Source organism: Lissotriton vulgaris, chromosome 1_1 (genome assembly GCF_964263255.1).
Source record: "Lissotriton vulgaris chromosome 1_1, aLisVul1.2, whole genome shotgun sequence".
NCBI lineage: Eukaryota > Metazoa > Chordata > Amphibia > Caudata > Salamandridae > Lissotriton > Lissotriton vulgaris.
In genome coordinates, this window is record NC_141685.1 from 1,780,696,368 (window position 1) to 1,780,724,083 (window position 27,716).

At 50.0% G+C, this 27,716-nt stretch overlaps 1 protein-coding gene across 6 annotated transcripts in view; it reads right to left on the minus strand.

Annotated features, from left to right (window-relative positions):
* The window catches only part of USP15 (ubiquitin specific peptidase 15), an 829,830-nt gene that overhangs the window by 396,244 nt on the left and 405,870 nt on the right, over positions 1–27,716 (minus strand). For all 6 annotated transcript variants that reach the window (XM_086919102.1, XM_086919100.1, XM_086919101.1 and 3 more), the window contains 2 exons: positions 25,428–25,511; positions 25,243–25,337 (listed from right to left, as the gene is read on the minus strand). In XM_086919102.1, the coding sequence (XP_086775228.1) occupies positions 25,243–25,337; positions 25,428–25,511 (179 nt within the window). The remainder of the gene's footprint in view (positions 1–25,242; positions 25,338–25,427; positions 25,512–27,716) is intronic.

Below are 27,716 nucleotides of genomic sequence, written 5' to 3' on the forward strand. Positions count from 1 at the left end.
ACAACCGAAAATAATTTCCTAAAACAAGTGCTAAGTCAACCTAAAGGCACTGCTAATTTCTCCATTCACGAAGAACTTGGTATGTCCTACCTAGGAGATAAAATAGCTGTCAACCCTTTGCTGTGCTGGTTAAACTGCTGGACGAATGACGATATACCGTTTACCCAAAACATCCTTCTTGGGAAGGGAAATACAAGATACCTTGGTTAAAATATTTCAGAAACAGTCTTCATGAACTGGGTCGGCTGGAACTTTTCCTAGCACCACAGCAAGTATCCAAACAAGATGTAACTCATGTGAAAGATACCTTTATGTTGAATCGGCAGCTAGCTAGGGAAGAGTCTGAGCTTAAAAAAGGTAGTGTGAGGAAGCATGTCTTAATAAAATCTTGCGTGCAAATTGAACCCGATCTATCCTGGCCCATTTCCAGATATGAAAGTTTTCTGATGTCCAGATTTCGCTTTGATCTGTATCATTTGTTACTAGCTGTGCCTAGTGGGGCCCACAGGGGACAAGTGTTGCCAGCTTGCTGCTGCGACAGTAAGTCTCCGCAAGACCTGGCTCACTTTTTATTTATATGCTCCTACTACACGATACCACGAAAACTGTTCCTAAAACCCCTTTTTAAACAACTAAACTTTGTCAAATAAGGCCGGCATTACTATATCTTCAAATGCTACACTGTGAAAGTACCATGTTTTTATGTAATTTTTAAAAACAGCCTTGAAATTCAGAAAAAGTATGGAAGGTTAATTGTTTAATGAATTATGCCCCCCCCCCCCCCCCCCCCCCCCCAGTAATATGTCTTTGTAACTTCTCGCTCTTGATAAACTGTCTTTTTATGTTTTGAATGTATATGTTATTTTAATGTACTTTTATGACTGTACTGCATACAGTCGAATAAAGGGATTTTGAATTGAATTGAATTGAATTGAATTGACTCTCCCTTGTGGCTAAGGAGTAGCCACCCTGCACCCGCAGGCACCATCTAAGCATCGCGGTTTGCTGTAAGTCCATCCTCCGGATCAAGACTGCCCAGCTCGACGAGACCCGGATTCCCTGGCATCTCTGACCTCTACCTGTATCATCAGCCCAGCTGAGATTTGTGGGTGTGACGAGACCTGAAGGGACCGGCCATCTTCAAAACTGCACGACGCTTATCCAGCACGACCGCCGAGGGATCCTCGAGTGAGTGCTTTGGGATTTGAGAAGCCCTAACCCTGAGCAGCTCCAGCACCGAAGTCCAGCCCCCCAGCATCCACGAGATCTGCGTGGGGCCCTTCTGCTCTTTGCTGCTCACCGCGTTGTTCGGCCACATGCCTGCTGGCTAGTAGCCCTCTTGACGACGCACCACGATGACGATTTCATCGCTGGTCTGGTTGCTCCAGACTGGCCCCGGCTCCCCTCCAACAGAGGAGCACCCCGGACCCTCCTGGTCCACTCCAGACGCCATCTTGACTCCACCGCGTGGGCTTGACTTTGCCAAGGTTTGTTGCCCCAATCCTGGGTCCAGCATCGCCGACCGCAGACACCTTCGTGGGACAGCTCGCACCTCCAGCCTGGTCGCCGACAACGCCTCCTGGTCCGAGGGACAGCAGAGTCCAGCGTCGCCCACTCACCTGGTCGAGGTGGCTTCAGCCGGTGCCATCCTGGTGCCCACCTAATCACTGGCTAGTGATTAAGAACTGAGTCCCCTCTGCTTTCAGGTCGTCTCCATCACCGATCCAGGCTTGGATCACATCGAACTTCATCACTGGTCGCCTGCCTGCAACTTCTTCTTTCAGGCTCCATAGACTTCAACGAGGATTCCCGACGTCTTTTGAACCCTATGCAGCCGCAGCCCCTGGGCTAGGTAACCGGAGCATTTTGGTGCTCCAACGTAGGTTCACTATCTAAGTGTCCAGATCCTTTGTCGTTTTCAGTCTATCTAGTCGGATTCGTCCGATAACAGTAACTTTACGAATACTAGCATCCATAGACTTTGTCCCGCATCTCGCGTGAGAGTGCACACTCTGCACCCGATCTCCCTAGGCCTCCTGCTCCTAACCTTAGGGTTCAGTAGTGTAGTCCTCGCGATCCTGAAGCCTCTGGATCTTGTTACTTACCTGCTAGTATTTCGCATTCCACTTTTAGTGTATATGGTTTTTCGTGCCCCTCGGGCAATTGTGTAAATTGGGCAGCTTAAAGTATTTTCTTAAGAGTTTTGTTGTGTGCTTAGCTCCCTGACTCATAAAGAGTTCAGGGTAGACTTGTTATAAATAAATATCCTTTTATTTTCATAACAACTTGTGTGGTGTCCTTTCACTTGGTGTTCAAGGGGTATATGTGATGGTATAACAGCTGGCTTAACACGCCCTCTAGAGTTTAGCCTAAAGACTGCTCTTGTCCACGCTACTAGGATAGCTGGTCTATAAGGTTGACTTACAACCAATCATCAATAAGGGTCGTTTGGTATGAATCACAGTGATCACTAGAATAGTGAGCACTATATATCAGGCCAATTTCTCACAGACATATTTGATGAAGCGCCAACATGCAAAACTTTTCCTTCAAGAGGAGCTTGTTCAGCAGCCGAAGGTCCAGGATAGGTCTGAATTTGTGCTCCTGATCTCGTTTTGGCACAAGAAAGTACCTGGAATAAACTTCCTTCCCTCGCTGAGCAGGAGGAACCTCTTCTATGGCCTTTTTTCATAGAAGGGTTATCACCTCGTGCCTAAGTACCTTTAGTTGGTGAGGAGGAGATCTTTTTGGAGGAATGTCCTTTGGAGGCACACGAAAAAGTAGTGCGTATCCATTGCGCAGTATACGGAGCACCCAACGATCTTTTGTTATGTTGCACCACTCTTTCAGATGATGTGATACACTTCCTCCCACTGGAGTGGGCAACAGCGCCAGAGGAAGGTCCTGCTCATTGCTTCCCTGGCCGTGTTAGAGGATTGCTGCTGGTGACCTCCTCTACCTCTGTTCGACTTACGGCCTTGGAACTGTGATTTGCCTTGCTTTTTGTTTAGGGACCATTGAGGGGTTTGAACCCTCTGTTGGTAGCCCTTGCGCTGGTTGGGTCTGTATCTCCGTTTGAATTCCTTCTTCTTTTCTAATCCCACCGCCTTGAGAGTGTCTGGATCAGCTTTCATCCTACCCTCTGTTGGTAGCCCTTGCGCTGGTTGGGTCTGTATCTCCGTTTGAATTCCTTCTTCTTTTCTAATCCCACCGCCTTGAGAGTGTCTGGAACAGCTTTCATCCTAGCCATCTCCTCATCAGTGCGGGCGCCGAAAAGGGAGGAGCCATAAAAAGGAAGGTTAAAAATACTCTATTGCGCATCTGGTTTAAGAGCTGTCAGTCTTAACCAGGCCGACCTGCTAGAGCAAATCCCATGCACATACGAATGTGCCGACAGAGTAGCAGCATCCGCTGCCGTGCTAATCATCTAGAGGACCACAAGGGATCTCTCTGTGATGACCTCCACTAAATCCTTCTGATCTTCTTTAGGAAGCTTTTCCTTGAAACGTTCCAAGGAGTCCCATAAGGCTCTGTCATAGCGACCTAATAAAGCTTCTGCGCTAGATACCTTTAGAGATGATGCTGCAGACCCCCAAACCTTCCGTCCCCAAGAGTCCTGGGACCTACTTTCTTTGTCCAGAGGGACTGATGAAGACGTCGCAACTGCGTGGGTTTTTCTTGCCGCTGCGATAATAACAGAGTCCGCAGGTGGATCTGATTTTAAGAATTCAGGGTCTGTTCCTGTAGGCTTATATTTCTTCAGAATTTTAGCGGTGCAGCCTTAATTGTGGACAGAGTTAGGAAAATGTCCATTACTGGTTCCAGATGACCAGGAACCAGAGGGAGCAACGGTCGAGACACAGATCTTTGATGTAACGTCTGAAAAATCACCGTTGTTGCAACCTGAGGATTTGACATCTCAATGTTCAGTTTTTGAGCTCCTCTCTGAAGCACATCATGGTATGTATTTATGTCATCTATCGGAGATAGTCTTCAGAGAGGGCTAATCGATAGAGTGGGTGAATAGTACCTTTTAGAGGAGCAAGTAGAGGAGGAAGACCATGTAGGAGACCTTCTCCTTTTGTGACAGGAACTGGACGGTCTGCGCTCTCACGATCTGCCAGTACGGTCCCTACGCCTGGCTGAAGGTGATCTATCCAACTCTTGCACTAATCGTAGCAGAGGCGATCTGTGGAGAGGGCTGGTGTATTCCTTTTCTCATCATGATGCTCCAGTAGGATTTGTGCTCCAGTGATGGAGGGGAAGGAGCCATCTTGGAGATAAGTGAACAGATGGGGAGGCCCCCCTGTGATGTGAAGGTGATCTTTGTCGTGACCTTTCTGAATGCCGCTCTGGGGATGCAGATGGCGAATGTTCTGGTGAAGGGCATCTCGAGGAATGAGAGGATGAGTGCTGTGATGCTGATTCTGTCACTAAAGTCACAGAACCCTCTTCAGACCTTACTGATGTGGGCCTCGATGCAGAGCGTATGACCTGTACTGACGGAGCCTTTCTCGACGCCGACCTTGACCTCCTTCTCGACGTTGATTCCCGGCCAGGTGTTGGAACCGATCTCAACGTCGATTCTCTGTTCCTCAACGTCGATTGTCTCGCAGACGACGTCAGAGTTTCTCTGTGTCTCAATGTCGAACGTCGTCGAGCCGACAACGTCGGAGGACTTCTGCTCTTCGACACCCAAGGGACCTTAGACGTTGAACGTCGAGATGATGACGGAGGTGGACTTCTGCTCCTCGTCGCAGATCATCGCCTGGTTGACGACAGCGGAGGGCTTCTGATCTTCGACAACGGCAGAGGGCTTCTGATCCTCGATGCCGATCGTCGCTGAGATGGCGACGGCGGAGGGCTTCTGCTCCTCGATGCCGATCGTCGCCGGGTTGATGACGGCGGAGATTCACGATTCTTCGATGTCGAATGCATTGACGTACCTGAATGTCAGTGTTCTCTCGACGGTGAGCACGCCGTTGACGGTCTGCTTTTGGACATATGACCCACCGGTGGTAGCTTTTTCAGCGCCCAGCACGACGCTGAAGAGGAGAAGTGAGGAATCTTGCTCCTAGAAGGAGATTTAGCCCTTTTGGAGCCCTTCCTCACTGGTGACCTGCCTCTGGAAGAAGTTTTTTCCTTTTCTGCCAGTCCAAAGAAACGGGTTCTTTCTCGGTCTTTCAGAGTCCTCTTAGATAAAGACTGGCAATGAGGGCAAGTCTTGGGAACATGGTCCTTAGGTAGACAAAGTACACAGAGTTCATGAGAGTCTGACCTGGCCTTTTTTTTTTCCACAAGCAGGGCAGGGGTCAAAAAGAGATGGCATATTTGAGTGGAAAAAATGCAAAATCATGAAAAAAAAAAAGACAGAACCTTACTTCATAAGATGTAAAATGTCGAGATAAGGCACAATTTTCCAGAAAAGTGAAGATTATTTCTGACAAAAATCAGAAAGAAGTAGAGTTGTGTGACCAGGGTCCTTCCTGAAGGAGTCAGAAAGAAGACCTGACCTAACTGTCACTCCTGAGGCATGATGGGAAGCTGGGGGTCATGGCTGCCTTAAAGGCACGGTGCCAGTTTATTGCTATGAGTTCGCTTTTCAGCCTTTTTTAGGCTATTCAGTGCAGCCTGTGAGCTGTCAATGCTTTCAGTCCTATCTAAGGGATTGGGCTAAGTATTAAAACAGTTTCGAACATGCATTGCTGTTGTTTTTTCCCTTGTTTTTAATGCATTGTTTATGATAGTCAGCTCTAGGGCATGGAAAGCTGATATATATATATATATATATCCACGTTTGCTCCATTAGGGTTGCGGATGGCCCCATGGGTGGTGGCGTGTACTCCGGCCGAGCACGCCGGTAATGAAATATTTCCCAAAACAGCAATGTTCACGCTCGCAGGAAAAAGGCCACACAACGTCAGAAGGAATCTCCAAGGGTGTTTATTCACACCTACAACATGTTTCGGCTTGTAACAAGCCTTGATCACGTAAGTGAAAGTGTGTATGTGCACTGGTTAATAAAGGCAATCATTGAAAAATAGTGAACATAGACGAAGGGCAACTGAGACAATCAGAAACGGCTGACATCTTAGAATGGTAAATGTATGTACAGGTAAACAAACAAATGTTTTCTGCAGGCTGCAAATCAGGGATGTGAGCACTGAGAGATTAATTGCATCTGTTCTCAGTCTAACCCCTTCAATATGAGCAGATAAACATAAATCCAAAACATATCGTGTTTGTCTTGTAAATCATAAATAGATACATAACGCTGCCAATTCAAATATGCAGAGTACACGCTCAAACCACAACTTGAATTCATGCGTCATAAAATAGATAATAGCAGATAACAGCAAGGTTTAGAAATCTGAGAACTATAATGATCTCAGATAGTCTCAAATAGGTCTGCTACCACACTCCGAAACGGCAGACATCTTGGAATGGTGAGTGTAAAAACAAATGGGCAAATGTTTTGCAAATAAGCACATGTTTTCTGCAGGCGTTAACACTGTGAACTTGTTACGTCCGTCCCCCATCTTGCCCCGTCAGTTTAAGCAGAACAAACGTGCATACAATACTCATCATGTGTATCAGGTGAATCATAAATGGATACGTGACACTACCAATGTGAATACATATGAAAACCATGCTCAAACCACAACATAAATTTCTGGGTCATCAAACAAAATAATGATGCCAGATAGCATCAAGATATTCCAACATAACTCAATACTTGGTATTGGTGGGGGATAGCGTTGAAGAGAGTTCTCAGGATGGCTATGTACAGTTAACAGGTAAATTACCTCGGGGTGCTTGGACGATTCAAAAGTAGGGGGTATCCGACTTGGGTGTTAAACAAAGCGAAAGCCAGAGCAGACACCATTTCCAGACCCACCACTTTGGAAAACAAACTCTCAGATGCTGATGACGATGAGGACTATACCACACGTCTGATTCTGACATATAATGCGGAATCACGCCAAATACACAAAATCCTGGGTAAGAATTGGGACATCCTGAAAAGCGACAGCATCATAGGTGAAACCCTCCCCAATAGACCTAGCATTACGTACAGGAAAGGGAGGAATATCAGAGACCTCTGTGTACGCAGTGATACTACCATCTATTCCAACAATCAGGGTCTGGGTTTGAAGGGATTCTTCCCATGTGGACACTGCAAAGCCTGTAAAAACAGTACACATGTCAAAAGATTGAAATACAATGGCGTAGAGAGAGAAATCACACAATTTCTTACATGCAGTACCATGTTTGTGATTTATGTCATAGTATGTCCCTGTAAACTTTGGTACATTGGCAGCACGACGGCACAGGCAAAAAAACGCATACTAGAGCATTACCGTGCCATTGTACACAAAGATGAAAAATACCCTGTGGCAAGACATTTTCGTGACAAGCAGTTCTCCAATCCATCATTACTGAGTTACTTCATTTTGGAGCAGATTGAGAGGAACCTTAGGGGGGGTAACAGAGTGCTTAAACTCAGACAGGTTGAGTCCAGGCACATCATAAACTTTCAGTCTAAGGCGCCAGGAGGGCTGAACCAGGATGAGGAGCTTGCCGTCCACCTTACAGAAAAATAATTCATCAGGCTGTAGTTCCACCCATACAGAGAGGCCCTTTGATGTTATAGTGTGCTCCGCTTCCAAGAAATTACTTCAATGTTCACTTTTCCAATGCTGTTATTAGTTTATTCATAGTATGTATACATCAAGACATGGTTCACTATTTATTCTAATAATCTTTTATGTTTATTGACAGGATCACAGATGGGGAAAAGGGTCACACCACTTCACTTGTTCAGCACGACTCACTCCAATCCCTTTTCTTCTGTAATACTCCTTTTTGCACAAAGCACGGCTAGAAGGGCGACAGTCACTGAAACGGGACACTACAGGCTTATGCAGGTCTGGCCTGCTGCTACCCAATCCCCTAACTGGCACCCGAGGTATTTTACCTGTTAACTGTACATAGCCATTCTGAGAACTCTCTTCAACGCTATCCCCCACCAATACCTCGTATTGAGTTATGTTGGAATATCTTGATGCTATCTGGCATCATTATTTTGTTTGATGACCCATACATTGGTAGTGTCACGTATCCATTTATGATTCACCTGATGCACATGATGAGTATTGTATGCAAGTTCGTTCTGCTTAAACTGACGGGGGAAGATGGGGGACGGACGTAACAAGTTCACTGTGTTAACGCCTGCAGAAAACATGTGCTTATTTGCAAAACATTTGCCCATTTGTATTTACACTCACCATTCCAAGATGTCTGCCGTTGCGGAGTGTGGTAGCAGACCTATTTGAGACTATATGAGATCATATTAGGTCTCAGATTTCTAAACCTTGCTGTTATCTGCTATTATCTATTTTATGACCCATGAATTCAAGTTGTGGTTTGAGCGTGTACTCTGCATATTTGAATTGGCAGTGTTATGTATCTATTTATGATTTACAAGACAAACACGATATGTTTTGGATTTATGTTTATCTGCTCATATTGAAGGGGTTAGTCTGGGAACAGATGCAATTAATCTCTCAGTGCTCAGATCCCTGATTTGCAGCCTGCAGAAAACATTTGTTTGTTTACCTGTACATACATTTACCATTCTAAGATGTCAGCCGTTTCCGATTGTGTCAGTTGCCCGTCGTCTATGTTCACTATTTTTCAATGATTGCCTTTATTAACCAGTGCACATACACACTTTCACTTACGTGATCAAGGCTTGTTACAAGCCGAAACATGTTGTAGGTGTGAATAAACACCCTTGGAGATTCCTTCTGGCGTTGTGTGATATATATATATATATGTTTGTCACATATATGATTGTGTTTCCGGGGCCCCGCACATGGGGGGGAATATTCATGTGCTTATGACTTTGATGAGGATACCCCTGGAAGAGAAATGCCCTAATACTGATCAGACCTCATTCCTACACACGCTAATAGGTTGTCCGTTTGGAGTGGGATCATGTGGCTCAGAGGGGGCAACTTTAACTCTGTCCTTGACACAGCTCTGGATCGATCCTTTCCTTCCCCGTCATGCATACTGGCCACATCTAATGCACAGGCAGTCACTGACTAGCTATTATACAGGTAGTTTTCCGATATACAGTGAGTTCGCAACCTGAAAACACATGCATACTCTTTCTACTCCTCACCACACAACCTACATGTCAGACTTGACCGCTTTTTAGGTTCCACCAATCTGCTCCCCATAATTCAACACACAGATTATTTAGGCAATAGGTACTTGGACCACAACTCACAATACCTTAACTCACAACTGCAACCAACCTCACTTGAGGATCCACCCTTCCGAGCATCCCTAGGTACAGCCATGGCAGACTATATCGAGTTCAATTATGACACGGCCACAGACTAATAGAATGGGATGCTGTTAAAGTGACCGTCAGGGGACACTGCTTGGGGTTGATTTGGAACACTCAAACAACTGGATGATATCACACGCATTAAGCGCAAACTTCTGTACCTTCAAACATGCTTTGGTAATGACCAAGCATGCTAGCGGGGTGCGCTATGAACACACCTCTCTTCTGGAGCGACTTCAGTGCCTGATCTACGCTCACATTCCTCATGCAACATCTGATCGAACCGACTTCTGGCATGGTTGTTACGCCAAGAACAACCATTCTTTCACTAAACACATCTACAGGCCACCCCTTTCACACACGAAATACATGCGGAACTCACAAAGCACTACACCTCACTTTACACATCGGTCAGGGATATCGACCCGACTTGCCTGCAGGATTTCTTCTTCATGCTCTTCCTTCCCATCATCACACCTGAATAGCGTGAGGAGCTGAATGAACCAAAAATGCTATCAGAAATCTGCAGAGCCATTAGAGCCCTAGCATCCACCAAGTCCCCAGGTCCAGATGGCCTGCCGGCTGAATATTAGATTCTGAACTGGAGTGTCTGAAAAGTTTCAGCACTAAGTCCATCATCTCATTGTGTTTGCTTTATTCGCCCTAAGTTGTCAGGGTATGCCCAGACGTGGGTCCCTTGCTCACTTTGCCACTGGATTCAAGCTAACATGGCTGATGAGGGGTATTACCCCGAAACTGTCCAAGGATGCTTGTTTCCGGTCCAGGGAAGACCTGGTTTGGCAGTTCGGGCTGGACTGTTCCGATGAGGTACAGGGTCAAGACTGATTTGCATATAGTTGGGTCTGAACTGGGGTGGTGAAGTGAACTAATGAACGATGATGGATTCAACCCAGATCTGTGACTTGGGGTAAGTGTCTGAAAAGTTTCAGAACTCTGTCCATCATCGCCTTGTGTCAGCTGAATAAAACATGAGCTCCTACTCTGGCTCCCCGCCTACTTACTCTTTATGAAACATCTCTCACAGCACATACCCTGCCTCAATCGCTACACGAGGGCCTACTTATCTCCTTACCTAAGCACAACAGGGATTCCACGGTCCCAGGCTCCTACCAACCCATGGCGCTTCTCAATATAGATTACAACATTTTACCCAAGATCGTGGCTGACCGCTTGGTGCCCTTGGTACTGCTGCTGGACCACCGCACCAAAATGGGTTTGTTCCTGCTCGAAACAAGTCGCACAAGTTACTACTTGTGTAACGATATATCTGTAGGAGACATTAGTTAGTGATAGATTCCTTACCTTAGAATATCCCCAGACGTCAGACTGGATCCATAAAGTTTTGCTTAGTCGTACCATTGCGCGTCAGTAGGTGGCGTCCTGCGGCTCCGCGTCTGTCCCTGGTGTCGTCAGAGTTGAGATGATGTCACGGAGGGTACTTAGGCACCACCCATGCGCGCGGACGTCAGTTCTGTACACGACTTTCCACGCCAGGAACGCAGAGCCATGCAAGATACTGACCATTGGTGCATAAAACTAGGGCCCTAAAAGGGGATGTCCTTAACCCTAGTAATCAGTTTGCAGAACCGGGAGGATAGGCGGGGCAGTAAGGAATCTATCACTAACTAATGTTTCATACAGATATATCGTTACACAAGTAGTAACTTGTGCATCTGAAAGAGACACGTTTGTGATAGATTCCTTACCTTAGAATACATACCCCAGCAATACCATCCCCGGTGGTAGGTCTGCGAACAAAATGATACCAGGCAGTCACAGACAACAGAGCAGCCAAGGAAGCTGTCTCTCCGGACTTGACTGTCAAGGCAGTAGTGCTTTGTAAACGTGTGCAGCAAGGCTCACGTAGCTGCCTGACAAATGTCCTGCAAGGGAACGCAACGTCCCAAGGCAGTAGTGGCTGCAGTTACCCTGGTCGCATGGGCACGCAGCCCCCCAGGAGGCTCCTTCTTGGCCAAGGAGTAACATGCTTAGATGCACAGAACGACCCACTGGGTAATGGTCCGTTTGTGCACCGCCCAACCTTTTTTGGCACCCACGTACCAACAAAGAGCAGATCATCCACCAGGAACGGTTGTGTACGCTGCAGAGAGAAAGCAAGCGCACGTTTTGGGTCCAGGCAGTGGAGCCTCTCCTCTTCCCTGGAAGGAGGCGGAAAGAAGGTGGGCAAAGTGATGGACTGCCCAATGTGGAAGGGCGTGACAACCTTTGGCAAGAAAGAAGGACGGGTCCTCAGAACCACCTTGTTCGGATGCATCGAAAGGAAAGGATGTTTGGAAGAAAGAGCCTGGAGCTCACTCACTCTCCAACCAGAGGTGATGGCTACCAGGAAAGCCATCTTTAAAGTAAGAAGGCGTCAAGGACAGTTATAAAGAGGCTCAAGGGGAGTGTACATCAAAGTCAAGACAAGAGTCAAGTCCCATTGAGGCATTATGAAAGGCACGGGAGGGAACGTGTGTGTAATGCCTTTGAGGAAGCAGTTAACAACCGGGGACTTGAAAAGAGAAGGCTGATCAGGAAGCCGCAGGAAGGCAGAAATGGCAGAAAGATAACCTTTGACAGAGCCCAGAGCAGAGCCCTGCTGGGCCAAAGACAGAAGAAACAGAAGAACCCAGAAAGAGGGGCAGATAGGGGATCCACAGCCTTTGCTGTGCACCATACTACAAATCTGTTCCATCGGCAGGCGTATACCGTTTTAGTGGAGGGACGCCAGACTGTCAGAATGACATTACAGACCTTAGGAGGAAGGTCGAAAGCCGTCAACTTTTGCCGCTCAATCTCCACGCAAGGAGGTGGAGGCTGGAGAGGTTCGGGTGGAGGACGGTCCCCTGCTGCTGTGACAGAAGATCCTCCCGAAGAGGCGGACAGATCGGGGGATCGATGCTCATACTGAGTTGCTCTGGATACCATACTCTTCAAGCCCAGTCCGGAGCCACAATAACAACTTGGGCCCGGTCGCGCCTGATCTTCTTCAGCAATCTGGGCAGAAGTGGTATAGGCGGAAAGGCGTACAACAGATCGCAACTCCACTCGCGATGAAAAGCGTCTCCGAGCGAGTGCGCCTTGGAAATTCCAACATGCAGAACTGATGACATTGCATGTTCTCTTTGGTGTCGAATACATCTAAACAAGGCTCTCCCCACTGCTGAAAGAGACCTTGCGCCACGCCCGAGTGCAGACGCCATTCGTGATCCATCAAGCACCGGCGGCTGAGTTCGTCCGCCCTTGCAATCAGAGACCCTGCCAGGTGTTGAACAACCAAAGTAATGCCTTGATGTTCCTGCCATGTCCAGAGGCGCAGAACCTCCCGACATTGGGTCCAGGACAGCACCCGCCCTGTTTGTTGCAATACCACATGGCAGTGTTGTTGTCCGTGAACACCTGCACTACACTTCCCCGAACAGAGGGAAGGAATGCTTTCAGAGCAAGTCGGATCGCCCGCAGCTCCAGAAGGTTGATATGGAGCTGGGACTTTGCCGGAGACCAGATGCCTCTGATCTCTGCCTCTCCGAAGTGGCCTCCCCATCCCAAGAGGGACACATCCGTCACCACTGTGTGCTCTGGTTGGTGAAAGGAGAGGATCTGCCATTGACCCAATCATGATTCGTGAGCCACCACTGCAATTGTTGTGCAGTGCCCTCCGAGATCTGGGCATGATCGGACAGCTTGCCCTGATGCTGTGCCCCCTGGAACTTCAGGTCCCACTGCAGAGCCCGCATATGCCATCTGGCATGTTGCCCTAGCAGAATGCAGGAGGCCATCAGGCCCAGGAGTCGGAGGGTCATTCTGACTGAAATCCAGGATAGAGGTTGAAAGATCTGAATCATAGCCTGAATATCCCGGACTCTATGCTCGGGAGGATAAACCTGAAACTGCGTCGAATCCAGAACTGCTCCGATGAAAGGGAGCTTCTGAGAGGGACTCAGGTGCGACTTCGGCACGTTGAGGGAGAACCCCAGCAAATGCAGGAGGTCGGCCATTGTCTGAAGGTGGGTGACGACTGCCTGGGGCGAGCCCGCCTTCGTCGAGGTAGGGGAAGACTGACACCCCTAACCTGCGCAGATGAGCTGCGACCACCACCATTACTTTCGTGAACACCCGAGAGGCACAGGTAAGGCCGAAGGGGGGCACGGTAAACTGAAAATGCTCCTGGCCTACCGTGAACTGCAGGTAACACCGGTGGACCAGCAGGACGGGGATGTGAAAATACACGTCCTGCAAGTCCAACGCCACCATCCAGTCTCCAGGGTCGAGGGCAGCCGAGTTAGCATCTTGAACTTCTCCTTCCGGAGGAAGCGATTCACGTCCTGAAGGTCCAGGATAGGATGCAGACCTCCTTTGTCCTTCTTGAGACCAGAAAGTAGTGAGAATAACAACCCCTCCCTACTTCTGGCCCAGGATAGCACTCATTGGCTCCCTTGGCCAAGAGGGCCCTGACTTCCAGCTGGAGAAGAGCCAAATGATCCCCTGACATGCGGTGGAACCGAGGTGGCATGGCTGGGGGTGGGGACTGAAAGCGAAGGGAGTAACCTTTGCAGATTATCTGCAGCACCCATTAGTATGATGTAATCTCGTGCCAGCGGGGGAGGTGGTGGCGGATCCTGCCGCCCACCGGCTTGGGGTGCTCCCTGAAGCTCAGATTAGGAGGGTTTAGAGGCAGAAGCATCAGAGGTGGAGGTGGACTGACCCGCACGCTGGTTCCTGACCGGCCCCTGCGGAAACTGCGACTACGGCCTTGCTGTTGCTGGCTCTGCACAGGCCTGGTGGAAGGGCGCGTCTGGGCGCCTCGACCCCGACTACGTAAGGAACGAAAACCAGGAGTGGCCGAGTTCTTAGTAGAAAGACCCAGGGACTTGGCCGTAGCCCGCGAGTCTTTAAAGCGCTCCAGTGCACTGTCCACCGTGTCGCCAAACAGGCGGGTGCAATCAAAGGGCATGTCCATGAGTGAAGTCTGGACATTGGGCGAAAACCCGGTCGAACGCAACCAGGCGCGGCGAAGGGAAGCAGCGGCTCCGCTGAAGTAGACGCTGTCTGGAGCACCTCGGTGAGGACGTTGGTCTTGAGGGCCACCGTGGGGAGGTCAAGGTTGAGGGCTTCATCAGCCCGACTAAGGACCATCACGTAGGAGGCAACCTCCTCCATAGAAGGTGGGGGAGAGGCAAACCACGGGTCAGAAGAGACATCGAAGTGACCAGCATCCTCAAAGTTCGGAGTCATGTTGCTGAGCAAGTGGGTCTTCGGAACCTTCCCAGTCGTCGTCCGCCTCTGGCATTGAGGGGGCCGGTTGCGGCGGCAAAGCCGGAGCCGGAGAGGGGACGAACAGCACTGTGAATGGCGGTGGCCGGGGCGGCACCGGCTCCCAGTTCGGATCCCATGCCGGAACAAAATGGTCTGGAAACCGGGGCAAGTGCGGGACAAACGGCACCCAGTGCGGTGCCGGGGATGGAGCCGAGGGTGGCGCCGGGGGTGGAGCCGAGGGTGGCACCGGGGGTGGAGCCGAGGGTGGCGCCGGGGGTGGAGCCAAGGATGGCACCAAGGGTGGCGCCGGAGCTGGCAAAGCCGCACCTCATGGGGCCGGGACTGGAGCCAGCGGTGCAGGATCCTGTGGCGCCGGAGATGGAGCCGATGGCAGAGCCGCCGGGTCAGCAGGATCTGGACACAGGACCGCAGGGTCTGAAGGCACACCGGCGGGAGCCCAAGGCCTATACAGGCGATCCAAAGCAGCAAGGAATTCTTGCATCTGTTCGGGGGTCGCCAACGGACCTGGGTATGGAGGGTAGGCCGCGGGACTCTCCTGTCCCCCTCGTCTGCCTCAGAGGAGCAACGGGGGTACGTCGGAGAGCGAACATGCTTTTTCAACTTCTTTTTATGGCGACGCTTACCGGAATCCGAAGGTGAATACCTGGAGTCAGAAGAGCGACGATTCCATCCCGCGAGCGTTCCCGGCAACGGCCCCTAGACCGGGAGCGGTGGCTCGACGAATGCTGGACCTCCAGCAACTTCCGACGCCGCTCCCTCAAGGCCTTGGGGGCCATGGCACGGCAGTCATGGAAGTCCCGGGAGTCGTGGTCGGGCTCCAGGCAGTAGAGGCAAACATCATGGGTACCCACTATCTACATGTTTCTGCGACAGGTCCCACAGGACTGAAAGCTGGGCACCCCTACGTGCACCAAAAGAAAAGTGGGGAGACAAAAGTCTCAAAATAGTGGTGAAAAAGAGACCAAGGTAAGTGCTCAATCCGGACCTGCACTTACTGGCGCGGAAAAAGAAAGAACTGATGTCAGCGCGCATGGGTGGCGCCTAAGTACTCTCCGTGATGTCATATCGGCGCTAACCACGCCAGTGACGGACGCGTAGCCGCAGAACGCCACCTACTGACGCGCAAGGGTACTGCTAAATAAAACTTTCCGAATCCAGTCTGACGCTTGGGGATATTCTAAGGTAAGGAATCTATCACTAACATGTCTCTTTCAGATATTGAGTTTGCGGTAATTCCTCTGGGTCTCAAATACTCCATAATTCTTTGGCCACCCTTTGGATGCTTGGTCCTAGACCTTGAGAAAGACTGATTCGCTGGAATGGGGTTTTCTATTTGATGCACTACCAGCTTTAGGCATGGTGGCCGCTTCCTCCAATTGATTTAATTGCTTTATATTACACCAATGGCTAGAGTAAAAACAACTTCCTATATTTCCGACCCCATTTCGATAGGCAGAGGCACCCGCCAGGTATGTCCGCTATCTCCACTACTTTTCTCTTTGGCTATAGAGCCACTTGCTATGGCTATCAGGGGCCAGGGCGAAGAATGAGATATTCCAATGGGCGGTGAAACCCACACGTTTTCCTTGTAAGCTGATGATCTCCTCCTATATATCAAAGACATGAGATCGGAACCCAATGTTCTTCCCAATGTCCTACCTCAGACACTTACTGAATTTGCTGCCATTTCTGGCCTGCGAGTTAACTGGGCCAATTCATTCGTCTTCCATTTTACCACTTTGTATCCAGCTCCAAAATTCACCCTTTGGGGGACCCCAGTCAAATGGCAACCCAGAGTGGTTCACTACTTAGGGGTTCTGATCATTAAACAGTTGACTTAATATATGGCAATCTAACCAGAGAGACGCCTGTGCGCAGATCCCAAATGTTTTTCTGACACACTCTCCTGTTATCTGTCATGGGTCGTGTAGCCTTGCTCAAAATGGTGGTTTTGCCCTGGCTACTCTACTTTTTCACCAACCTGCCCCTATATACTGCACCCCCTACTTAGATCCTTTGAAAGAACCATGCAAGAGTTCTGGAACAAGTCTAGGTGCAGAGTAGCACTAGCTAAAGTTAACCTGCCTACAGATCAAAGCTGACTTACAGTGCCCAATATGGAGCAATACTATCTTGCCTTTCAACCCCGGTGTGTGGCGGGGAAGCAGCTCTGTGATATTGTCCCCGGCCTTGACCTGCTCAGCGGTTCTCCGAAACTTCCATCTCTGAATGTGAGGGAAGCCACCTGAACCTCTACTGCTTGAGGTAGGGTACAAGTGCTACTGGTGTAGTCTGTACCTTACACGATCCACTAACCCCTATGCACCGGTGCTGCCACTGTTGGGCATGCCAAGAGTCAACGTTAACACCTCATTGTGGAGATCGCCGCGTGTAGTGCCGCCAGTCTGCATACATAGGGGGACTTCTATCGAGATGGTGACAGTGTCATATGATACACTGGCAGAGGACGAAGGGCTGCCTCCGGCCCGGTATCTGCTTCATACCTCGACAAATGGGGGGAATGGAACCTTCAATGCACCTCACACTGCAGTACCTGGCATGTTATGGGACCGGGATGGCAGCTCATGATATGGTTTGCAGCCTACCTCCGCCAGCACACAGTAGTAATTCTCACACCCCTGAGTCAGCGCTGAGGAGGGGGACCTGGCCTGTCCCTATACGTATAAAGAGAGGGCCTCCGTGCTGGAGGGACCGACACACGTCCTTCGGAATGCTGCTTCTGCCTCATCCAATACTACACAATCCAACAAGCCTATCTAACACCAGTGAAAAATAACAGATACTATGTGTGAGAAGTTAGCCTGGCATATGATGTCCACTAGTTCCAGTGGGCTCCTAGTGGGCACCTTGCACCAGTCTAAACGACCCTTATTGATGGCAGTTGTAAAGTCTACTTTATAGAAAGCTATCCTAGTGGTAGCATGGACCAGCAGTCATCAGGCTAATACTTCAGAGAGCGTATGTTGTTTTACCAATTATAATCCCTTGAGTATCAAATGAAAGGACACTACACAAGGTATATATCAAATATACATGTATTTATTCTAAACACAAGCCCTCTGCACTCTTTATGAGGTCAGAGGTAAAATACAATACAAGTCACTGAGTTAATATACGATAAGTTGCACAGTATACGTTAAGCCATAGGGGCCTCACAAGCCACATACTAAAATAGTGGTATAAAAACCACGAGAGAATTAGAAAGCAGGTCTGGGGCCTGTGAAATCGCTGGGTCTACTTTAAACAACCAAAGGCTAGGAAGTAGAAGGCCCACGGGAGACGCGTGCAGTGTCTAAACACAGCAGCGGGTTACTATTGACTTTCTATGGGAAACATAGAAGTTACAAATATACAGGACACTTCCGGATGGACTACGATGGAACCCTTTTAAATTAGGACACTTCGAGAGTCAAGACCCACGGGAGCACCGGAGTACTCGTGTTACCTCACCCAGGGAAGCCGGGTGCATAGGTGTCTTTTCGTGTCGGGTTTCATCGTCGTTTTCAAGGAAGAGCTGCAAAGAAGTTCTGCAGGTGACCAGAGGAAAAGTGTCCGGTGGATCCAAGGGTGGATCGAAGATCTGTAGAACCTGAAAGCAGAAGGGACAGAGTCTGGGTCACTTGCCAGTGACCAGGCCGGCGATAGGAAGATGCCACCAGATGTCGGGTGATTTCAGGTGAAGATGTGAAGTTTGTCTCTTCAGCTAAGAGGACCAGAAGGCGTCGACGACGACCAGGAGCTGGATTTGAGCTGTCCCACGAAGGATCTAGTTGACTGCGGTGTCGGTATCCGGATTGGACCCAACAAGCATTGGCAAACGCAACCCACGCAGGATGTCGAGAATGGCTTTGGTGCAGACCAGCAAGGTCTGGGGAACTTCTCCTTTGTAGGGAAGTTGGAGCAAGCCTGGAGCAACCAGGAAAGCAAGTTAGATGTAAAAGAAAGTCTTCAGGGGGCTCACTAGCCAACAGACTAGGAACCGGGAGGACGCGGCAAGCTGAAATGCAAGAGCTGGCCCCACGGGACACTTGTGGAGTGTGGAGGCCTGAGCTTCGGAGCAAAGGGTGCTTGGGTCTGGGGCTTCTCATACCCCAATGCACAACTGCGAGATACCTCGGGAGTCGATGCAGTTAGCAAAATGCAGGATGTCCAGGAGTTCCGGTCCCACGTCTCTGGTGTCCGCCACAGGTCTCAGCTTTCCTGGGATCGAAGGTCGAGGTCAGAGATGTCTGCAAGTCCGTGTCCTGTGTCACATATTCTTTGGGATCAGGCGGGAGTCTCGAAAATGCAGACCGGCAAAGTTGCTGTTGGTGCCTGTTTGAACAGGGTGGTCACTCCTTGACCACAAGGGAGATGTCTTCCGTCTTCCAGTTGAAATGGAATGTCGAAGGTCCAGAATTTCTGTACCAAATTTTCATCCAGGGTAATCTAAAGTCCTAGGGACACAGCTCCTATACTTATACTGAGGTTAGGGGCTGGACTACCCTTAAGGTCCCTACTATGGGTGGACCTGGGAAGGGGGTTGTTACACCCCTTTCCCTTTGTCCAGTTTCGTGCCAGAGCTGGGGCAGAGTGCCCCAGAAACCGGTTTGAACTGGGAAATGCAGGGAGCACCTAGTGTGCCCAGGCAGTGTCTGGAAAGCATTCACTGAATGCAGCCCTCCCTGCCCCAATACATAAAAACCTGTCTGGGGGGTGCTGGCACCTCCCTGGACAGGAAACCTATTGTCCAGGCCTCCCCTGCCAGAGTTTCGTCCAGCAACAGGAGGTCAGACTCGTGTCTGTGGCAGCAGCATCCCTTTTGTGATGACGAGGCTCTGTTTAACTTTAACCGGGTGTAAGAAATGGGGGTTACCCAGATCTCCAACGGGGTAGCATGGCATCAAGAGGGCAGGCCAAACTTCGAGGACATGTGAAGCATTCACGCAGTACCCACAGACGACACACCAATCACACCACAAAAGAGTCACGACACCACCTTTGGTTGGAAAAAGATTAAGTTTAGTGATGTCTCCAACCTGCAAGGTAAAAAGGAACAGAATAGTGGTAGTCACAACAAGGCGCCAACTGGCACCAGAGCCAAGTACTTCAGTGGGGGATTATTTACATGGGACAAAAAGGGTTGAGTCCAAAGTCCATGCTGAAAGGAAAAAGGATGGTTAATTAAACACTAGACCTGAGGCCAATCTGGCGGGGCCAACTCAGGCTCTCATCCTCGGGAGGTTGGCTGTAATTTCAAAATCCAACATCATGCATAAATACACCTCAGGCGTTATGACGCCAATCCCCACCCCTGTAAGGAAAAACAACATAACATTACAGCACATACTAGACAGGAGCACCTGTCAGAAATCAATACGGCAGGCTCATTATCAAGGGGCATAAACAGGGCCTAGAATAACTCGTCAGGCCAGCTTAGGCACACCTGCCCTAAAAGGGCACGAAAGCACCCCAACACCCATCATGTGTAAAACACCAGTATACCTGGACCTTATAAACCTTAGGGTAAGCATAACATTAGCATATTCTCATTAGCAGGGTAAACAGCCTACAATTCAAACTAGGCACGTAAGCGCACCACACCTTGACAGGTAACATGGAAACGCTGCGTTACCATGGGGCAACCAGCATCCTAATTAGAAATAAACATGGCCAATCACCATTGCAGGACTCGGGGATAAACGAGCCATTAACAAACAGGCTGAGTTACCCAGACCTTCACTCCGCAGTGCCTAACACCTAGCCAGGGGTTACTTCGTCCCTGTATCGGTCCCGGGGCATAACTGTGGTCCTTGCCCAGTTCTAGGACTCTCCCTCCGGTGAGTTAGGGCCAACAGGGCCCAGCAACAGTCTCCCCAAAGAAAGGGGGGGGGGGCACCAACCCTATGCCCCGTCTCCAGACTTCGTCAGGTGCAGGTGCCCACTGCCAGATGGGGCACCTGTAAATTCAGGGTTGTCCCAGGGGCGGGCACCGATTTATGCCCCGACTCACCCCCCCAACTCCACTACACACACAGCCCCACTCACCGGGACTCCTGCGGGTGCGAGGCTCCTCCTACGCAGCTCCGGATGCTCTGGGGCAGGGCTCCCCCGACCTCTGGGGCCCGCAACAACTTCTGCCAGCTGCCCGGGCCCTTCTTCTTCCCTGGGGTCCGGGGTCTCAGAAATGGCCTCCGCACGACTGCAGGCTTCTTCGGCCTCAGGTGAGGTGGGGGGGGGACGTTCCGACCCTCCCGCGGTCCGCACGCCCTCAGGGCTACAGATGGGATGGCTCCCTTACTCGCGGTGTGAACGTGATGCTTCCCTTCCTCCACGGGGCCCCGGCAGCACTCTACTCCTCCTGAGCTTCTCCCCGGTGCCTCCGGCAGTTCCTGCAGTCACTCACCAGACGCCGGGCCCCTCCTTACTCCTGAGCGGGGCGGGGGACTCACCGGCAGTGTGGGCACCCGCTCCGGCTGGCCTCCTTCGACGGCCTCTCTCCCGGCTCTGTTTGGGGAGGCGGGGCTGGCACCGACAGTGTGCCCCGGCCCCGCCTATCCTCCTGGCCCCACATTCAGGGCACAGACCGGCAGGGTAGGCTCCTGCTCCGGTCACTCTCAATCGGGGCTCCGCAACGACTCTTCACCCGGGTCCCCCTCCTACCTCACGGGGACCCGGGGCTTGGATTCACCTTCTCTGGGCCTTCCCGGCCAACAGCCAATCCCTGCAGGGCCTTCAGAGGTCACGGCCGCGCAGGCCAATCCGCGCGCGGCGGGGGCGGGCCGAAGACGCGGCCTGGCCCCCCGTCACGTGTTACGGGCCGGAACGGCTTCAGGGCCTAGCGCGGCCCTCTCTCTGCTTCGGCGGCCCCCTCCTGGCATCGGGCGCTGACGCAACGATGCACACCCCAACAAGGGGGGGGTCTCCTCAAGGCAGCGCCGGGCCGCCGCGGTGATTTTCGGCGCTGCCACACAGCGCGAGGACAGGACAAGGGGTAGGCTCCCTTTCTTGTTATAAAGTCCCCTCACAGTCTCCTCAGCACCCGGGCTGCGACGGTGATCTCCGGCTGCGATATGGGGTAGGCTCCCTTCTTAATTAATTAATTATACGGCAGACAGCGCGCTGACACGAGGGTAGGCTCCTCCAGCGTGATTCTCCTCAGGAGAATGGCGCTATTCACAGCGCACTACTCCTCCCTCTGCCCACACAGTCCTCAGGGCCAACAGCACTTTGGGGGCCACACCAATCACAGGGCACAGTCCCTTGGGGGCACAATAGTCCCCAGGCAGCTCCACAGGCAGTATCAGTCTTTGGACTCCCAGCGCTTAGGGGGCGTTACTGCAGTTTACGCCAGTCAGCTGTCCACAGCCCTTCACCATAGGTACCTCACAGCCCAGAGCTTCCAAAGGGGCCACAGCTTCCCTGGGGGCATCCACCTCCCCAAAACAGCGCTATTGCAGCACAGCACCTGGCAGCACACCTCACAGGGGGGGGGGGGGGTGAACAGTCCCACAGTCCTCCTCAGGGGCACACTCCTCACCTCCTGGGCGCTTCTTCACTCAGTGCTGGCGTGGTACCCGGTCAAAACAACGTCAGTGACCTGGGTAGGGGCCCTCCCTTGTCAGGGGCCCATGGGGACAGCAGCGGGGGGGGGGTTTATAGGGGTGCAGGGCCCAGCTCACAGGCCCATGTGGCGGTAGCACCTCACAGCAGGTCCCCTCCCTTCTTTGTCCCAGCGCTGACTGACTTTCTGGTGGCACTTCTCCCTATTTATACCCTCCTCCCAGGCAGTGCCAGGACCTTCTAGAATGTTGGCACATCTAGCCTAAACTGGTTCTAGGGGAGGGGGTGAGCACCCTGGGTGCCAGGCTTTCCCTCCAAAAGCTAGGGGTAGCTGGGTAATATTATCTAGACCGCTGACCGATGGTAGTCCAGTGGCAAAACCCATGGCCATGGCATCCATTTTAAGAACACAGTACATTTTAGTCAGGTACATTTTTAAAATGGGGATTGTTTTCTGCACACCATTTAGTAACATTTAATTTTACAATAGGGCAACTCTTACCACACATGGTCCATACACATTTAATACCATGGGGGAGTCATTCAAATTAGGGGGGCAAAAAGCGAAAAATTTTGGGGGAAAAAGGCCAAGTCCAACACCGGGTAAACCAGTAACTACATGTCTTCTCCCTCTAGAAGGGTGGAATGCTACCCCGCCGCCAGGACTGGCAGGGGGGTAGTATTTCAAAGTGTTTGACACCTTAAACAACATGTTTTGATAAAGCCAAACCAAAGTTAGCATTAACCGCGAGGATTATAATGCACTTAAGAGTATATGGTATGGCTACATCATAGAACAGCTATAAGGAGATGGTTCCGAAAGCTGCAGAGGGGCTCAGCTCATGCTAGGGCACCCTCTCACATAAAGCCAAGCACTCTGCCTCCAGGATTGTTAAGGCCTGCCATAGGAGTGACTTATAGGTGTATATGTGTGTATATGTATATATAGATATAGGTATACTATATCCAAGTAAGGGGTGATTACACCACCTTACCCAGGCTGTGTGAACAGACCTGTGGTGTCAGTTTGGAAGGCAAACCAGGGATGGCACAATACATGCTGCAGCCCCTGGTAGCCCTAAGGTGCACCTATGCCCAGGGTACCTATGGTACACTATACAAGGGCTCACAAGGGTGACCCAGTAACCAATCTGGTATGTACCTTAAGTACATGGTATCAATTTAGAGAGAGAACAGCTGGGCTGTGGGTCTGATTGGCAGGCCCACAGCCACACTAAAGTCGAAAAAACAGAGAATCACAGCAAAAAGATGGGGTAACCATAGGAAGCAGAGCCTACTCTCCTACACTATGAACGAACAGACCCACACTGCCCCAGAGGTCATTAATGAGATGCAGACCTCCTTCACATGCTGTGGGCATGTCCTCATCTCTACACTTTCTGGCGACATGTAACTACCCAACTCAACGCCTGCACAGGCTGCACAAATCTACACACATGGGAGGCATGCATCTTAGGACTCATTCACATAAATAAGAAGCAAAGGGTCACATCTCAATTTCTTTATCTGGGTTTGATAGTGGCAAAATGCTTAATTATTAGGGAATGGAATCACCTGAACCACCCCATTACTGACATGGTGGCAATCACTGCTGGTGTGGGCACAGGCCGAAAGTGTTGCACTACACAAAGAAGACACTCTAGGCTGCGTAAAATGCCTATAGCTGTCAACTGGAACATTAAATAACAAAACTTCTGACTAGACCAGCACTGAGACTCAGGGCACACTGATGTGGAGGCAAAAACAGGTGGGATATGCATGGTAACCTAGATTGCTACTCTACACTACATGGCCGAGATAGCGGTGTAGTGATAGCCCTCATCTGTAGCGAAAGATCTGCTGTGGTCATTAATGGGTTTGTATGTACCTTGATAGTTTTCTTTATTGGAGGATTGGTGGAGAGCACAGGGGAAAGGGCAAAACCCAAGATGGACCGATTTACATTTTTGTTCTACGTTATTTACTTTTCTTTCCTTCCTTCACTAATGTGATGTACTACAGTGTCAATGGCCTAGTAATGGGCCCTTTCCCACTTTCTCACCGCATGTTCTCAACTCCACAGGCAGAAGCACACAAGGACTCGGTAACACTCTTGATGGGCACCTGAATGCGATCTTACACTATTATATTAACATATGTACTTCTTCTCATTGCGGTGAACGTTGACTCCTCATATTGTCATCTTGTACATCACAGGTAACAATATTATATATTATTGAGCCATAGTTGCCTCAAATCCTGAGCTGTAAACTCCCTAAATATAGCCTGCTTCATCAACAAAATCAATAATGCAGATTTAAACAGAAGATGTGTAGAATGGTATGGTTATACATACTAATGCATCAGTCTTTCATACAAAACAGAGATGTGGACGTCGAAGAAGAAATTTTGTGTTAACACCTTGGCTGCTTTGACTTTTTTCCTCCTGTGCTGACGGTCTGTAAATCCCATGAGCAGTGTACTGCATGACGAGCTGAGCTCGTCATGAGCATGGAAGTGGTTAATATCTGCGGATACCTGAAGTACAGGTCAATGGAGGCCCTTTTGGCTGACAAACATCCAGTTGACTGATTGTTGTCCAAAGTAAATTTCATGTAGGGAAACCGGTTCTTTGGGCTCTAAACTAAGCAGAAGTCTTGGGAAGTTAGTGGAGTTCCAATGGCGGATATCAGTTCTTACTCTGCAATTTTCAAATGCAATTCCAATATTTTATACACTATATGGGGTCATAATTTTCAAATACTTTGCAGTTCATCATGCATCTGAAATAATAAATGTGTTTCTTCAGCCAAGCCAATATTCAAAATCACATTTGAATTTTTAAAGTAAGAGGAAATATTTGTTGGTATTAGCCTGTACAGAATGCATAAGTGATGCACATGACATCTATTTTCATGGATAAAAACATTTATACTGAAAAAAGAAACAAATAGTTTCAGACGGGGAAACCAAATCATTCCAAGCAAACAAGTAAAGCACATCATACGGATAGTACTTACACATAAATGTCATCCCGTTCCATAATATTACTTAAGTTTTCATCTGTGGCAAATATCCTGTGAAACCTGTGATTGTAAATATCTGTAACTATCATCTAAACAGAAAGAAAACAGTCACATTTACATTTTGAACATCTTTAACACCAAGTTATACATGTTGATATTATGCTATCAAAGTGGCTCACCTTATCTGCAGGAATTCCGGACAAAGCTGACAGTCCTGTGCAAAGATCTTGTATATTTCCGATTTTCGGGACAATCACCTTGTACTGAAAAGTAAAAAGTATAATATAATTTGACAACTATATCTTACAAAAAAATATAATCTTGATCCATCAATGTTAGATTGTTGTATCATTTCATTCACGTAAAATACCCTATTTCAAATTATCCTGAAAATGGAATATGGAAATTTCTTATAAGAGAAAATAAGGACTCACAACCATTCACCTTACACACAAAGCAACCATTCATATTCTTAAAGATGTTTCCCAGTCTCAAGTAAGAGAAATCCGGGTACAAAAGTAAGTTTAAACCGTCAGCACGGGGCGTGGTTTGACTGCAGAGCATGGCGGTCACTCCTTAAAGGAACTCCGTCGTACAGTGCCTGCAATCCAACTGTACCTACCGCTCGCCGGGACACTCTTACCCGGGTTGTGTGTTTATCGGCGCCTGACATCAGGCACCTCTCCTGTGCAGAGAATCAACGCACAGCTGAGGGAAATGGCTACCACTGCAGCATTGTGAGCCACGGGCTGAGCGTGATTGTGGCCAGCAGGCCCAAGCGGTGGCTGTAACAGCGGCCTCACGCAGAGATGAGCTGGGAGAGTCACAGGAGAGAGACTCATGGACTAGCGCCAGGTCCAGGAGATGGGGAGGACCCCTTTTGGCCATCTGAAGGACTCTGATAACCACCACCCTGGGGATCTGGATTTGCTACTCATGACCTCAGATAGCAGCGCCTGGTGCTGCCACAACCATCCCTGGAGGTGAGGTGAAACGAAGCCCATAGATAAAGCAGAAGGGGCCTAGTGAGGCTGAATGATATTACAGAACGACGCCTGGGGGTCGGAGGGGTCCTGGAGATGCGTGGCTATTTGGATGCGGCTTGGAAGGTGAGAGAGAAGCACTCGCTTTGGGAGGAGAGACATTTGTGGACTGCAAGGATGCATATTGGTTGATCCACAGCCTCACTTTGGGGCAGTGTATGGTGGGTCCTGCGCCGCACAACTGGATCATGTCCGTAAACTACAGCGAAGAGGGACCCCTCCTCCCCCCACCCATTGATATTTATTGGGCCCAGATGAATAGACATCCTAGTGGGCACTGGCAGACTTAATAGCAACCTCCGAGATGGGAGCCCAATATGGCTGCAAGGAACTTCAACCCTGGTAGCTGCTGAGCACTGCGAACGCTGCAGTAAGGAACTTTAGCACATTCCCAGAGCCTGGCGGGGAGTGCTTGAGGCCGCCAGGAGGCTACGAAGTTGAAGGCCTCGGCGGTCGAGGGCTGAGGTAGTGCTCAAACCGCATACTTGATCGAGGCGCTGGGGACTGTCGTATTTCCCCTCTCACTCTCTCTCAACCCCCTGCTTTCCTACTGTTGTGAGCTCTCTGCCTACCCTATGAGGCGTTGGGGGACTAAGTGGAGGTCTAATGACTGAATTTGGTGGGGCCTGCCGGGATGGGCTTGCCTCTATGCTTCTCAGGCGAAAAAAATCTGGATGCCTGCACGTATGTCGGGTGACTACACAAATGTGTGCATAGAGGCCAGTGGAGGACCTAGAGGCATGCAATGCAATGGGGAGTGGCCCCACTGCGTAAGTGAAAGCAGTGCAACTTTGGCCCGTCTGGGGAGTGACGTGGGCTGCAGCGGAATCACGGTGCTAGGTAGACAATTGCCCCCCCCGCCCCTTCCACAGGGCTACCTGTGGGTTGGACACAGTTATCCAAAGAAAGGGGAGTGCTTGACGACCTGTATTGAGGGCAGTGACCGACCCTTAGGCTGTGGGGGACTGCCAGAGTGGAGGGTCTGCCATGGATGCTGCCTGGCCTGGGTCGGGCCTCTCTGGATTCTCTACCTGCTCATTGGGGATTGCCCGCAGTCCCCCTATCCCACGGCTGCGAGGCACTGGAGGCTGAGTTAGGGTGATTCCTCTGCATCTGATTCATCCTGGCCCCCTGCGACTTGACCGACCTAGCACACCAGGAGCGTGGCCTGCTTTGTAAAAACAAGTGCCTCATCAGCCAGAGATCACTTCTACGACTCTAGACTGGCATAATGAGTATGCCCCACTGGGGCTGTGGGTGGGCGGCACATTGGGCAGATTAGCTAAGACTTGCCTCCTTGACTCTGACAGCTATGGTTCCCCCTTAGACACATCATGGTGAGAGACAAACGGGCGGTCACAGACTCCCATCAAAAGATTGATAATTTCACTAAACACACTGTTCGCAAGGAAGGAGCAACTGGGA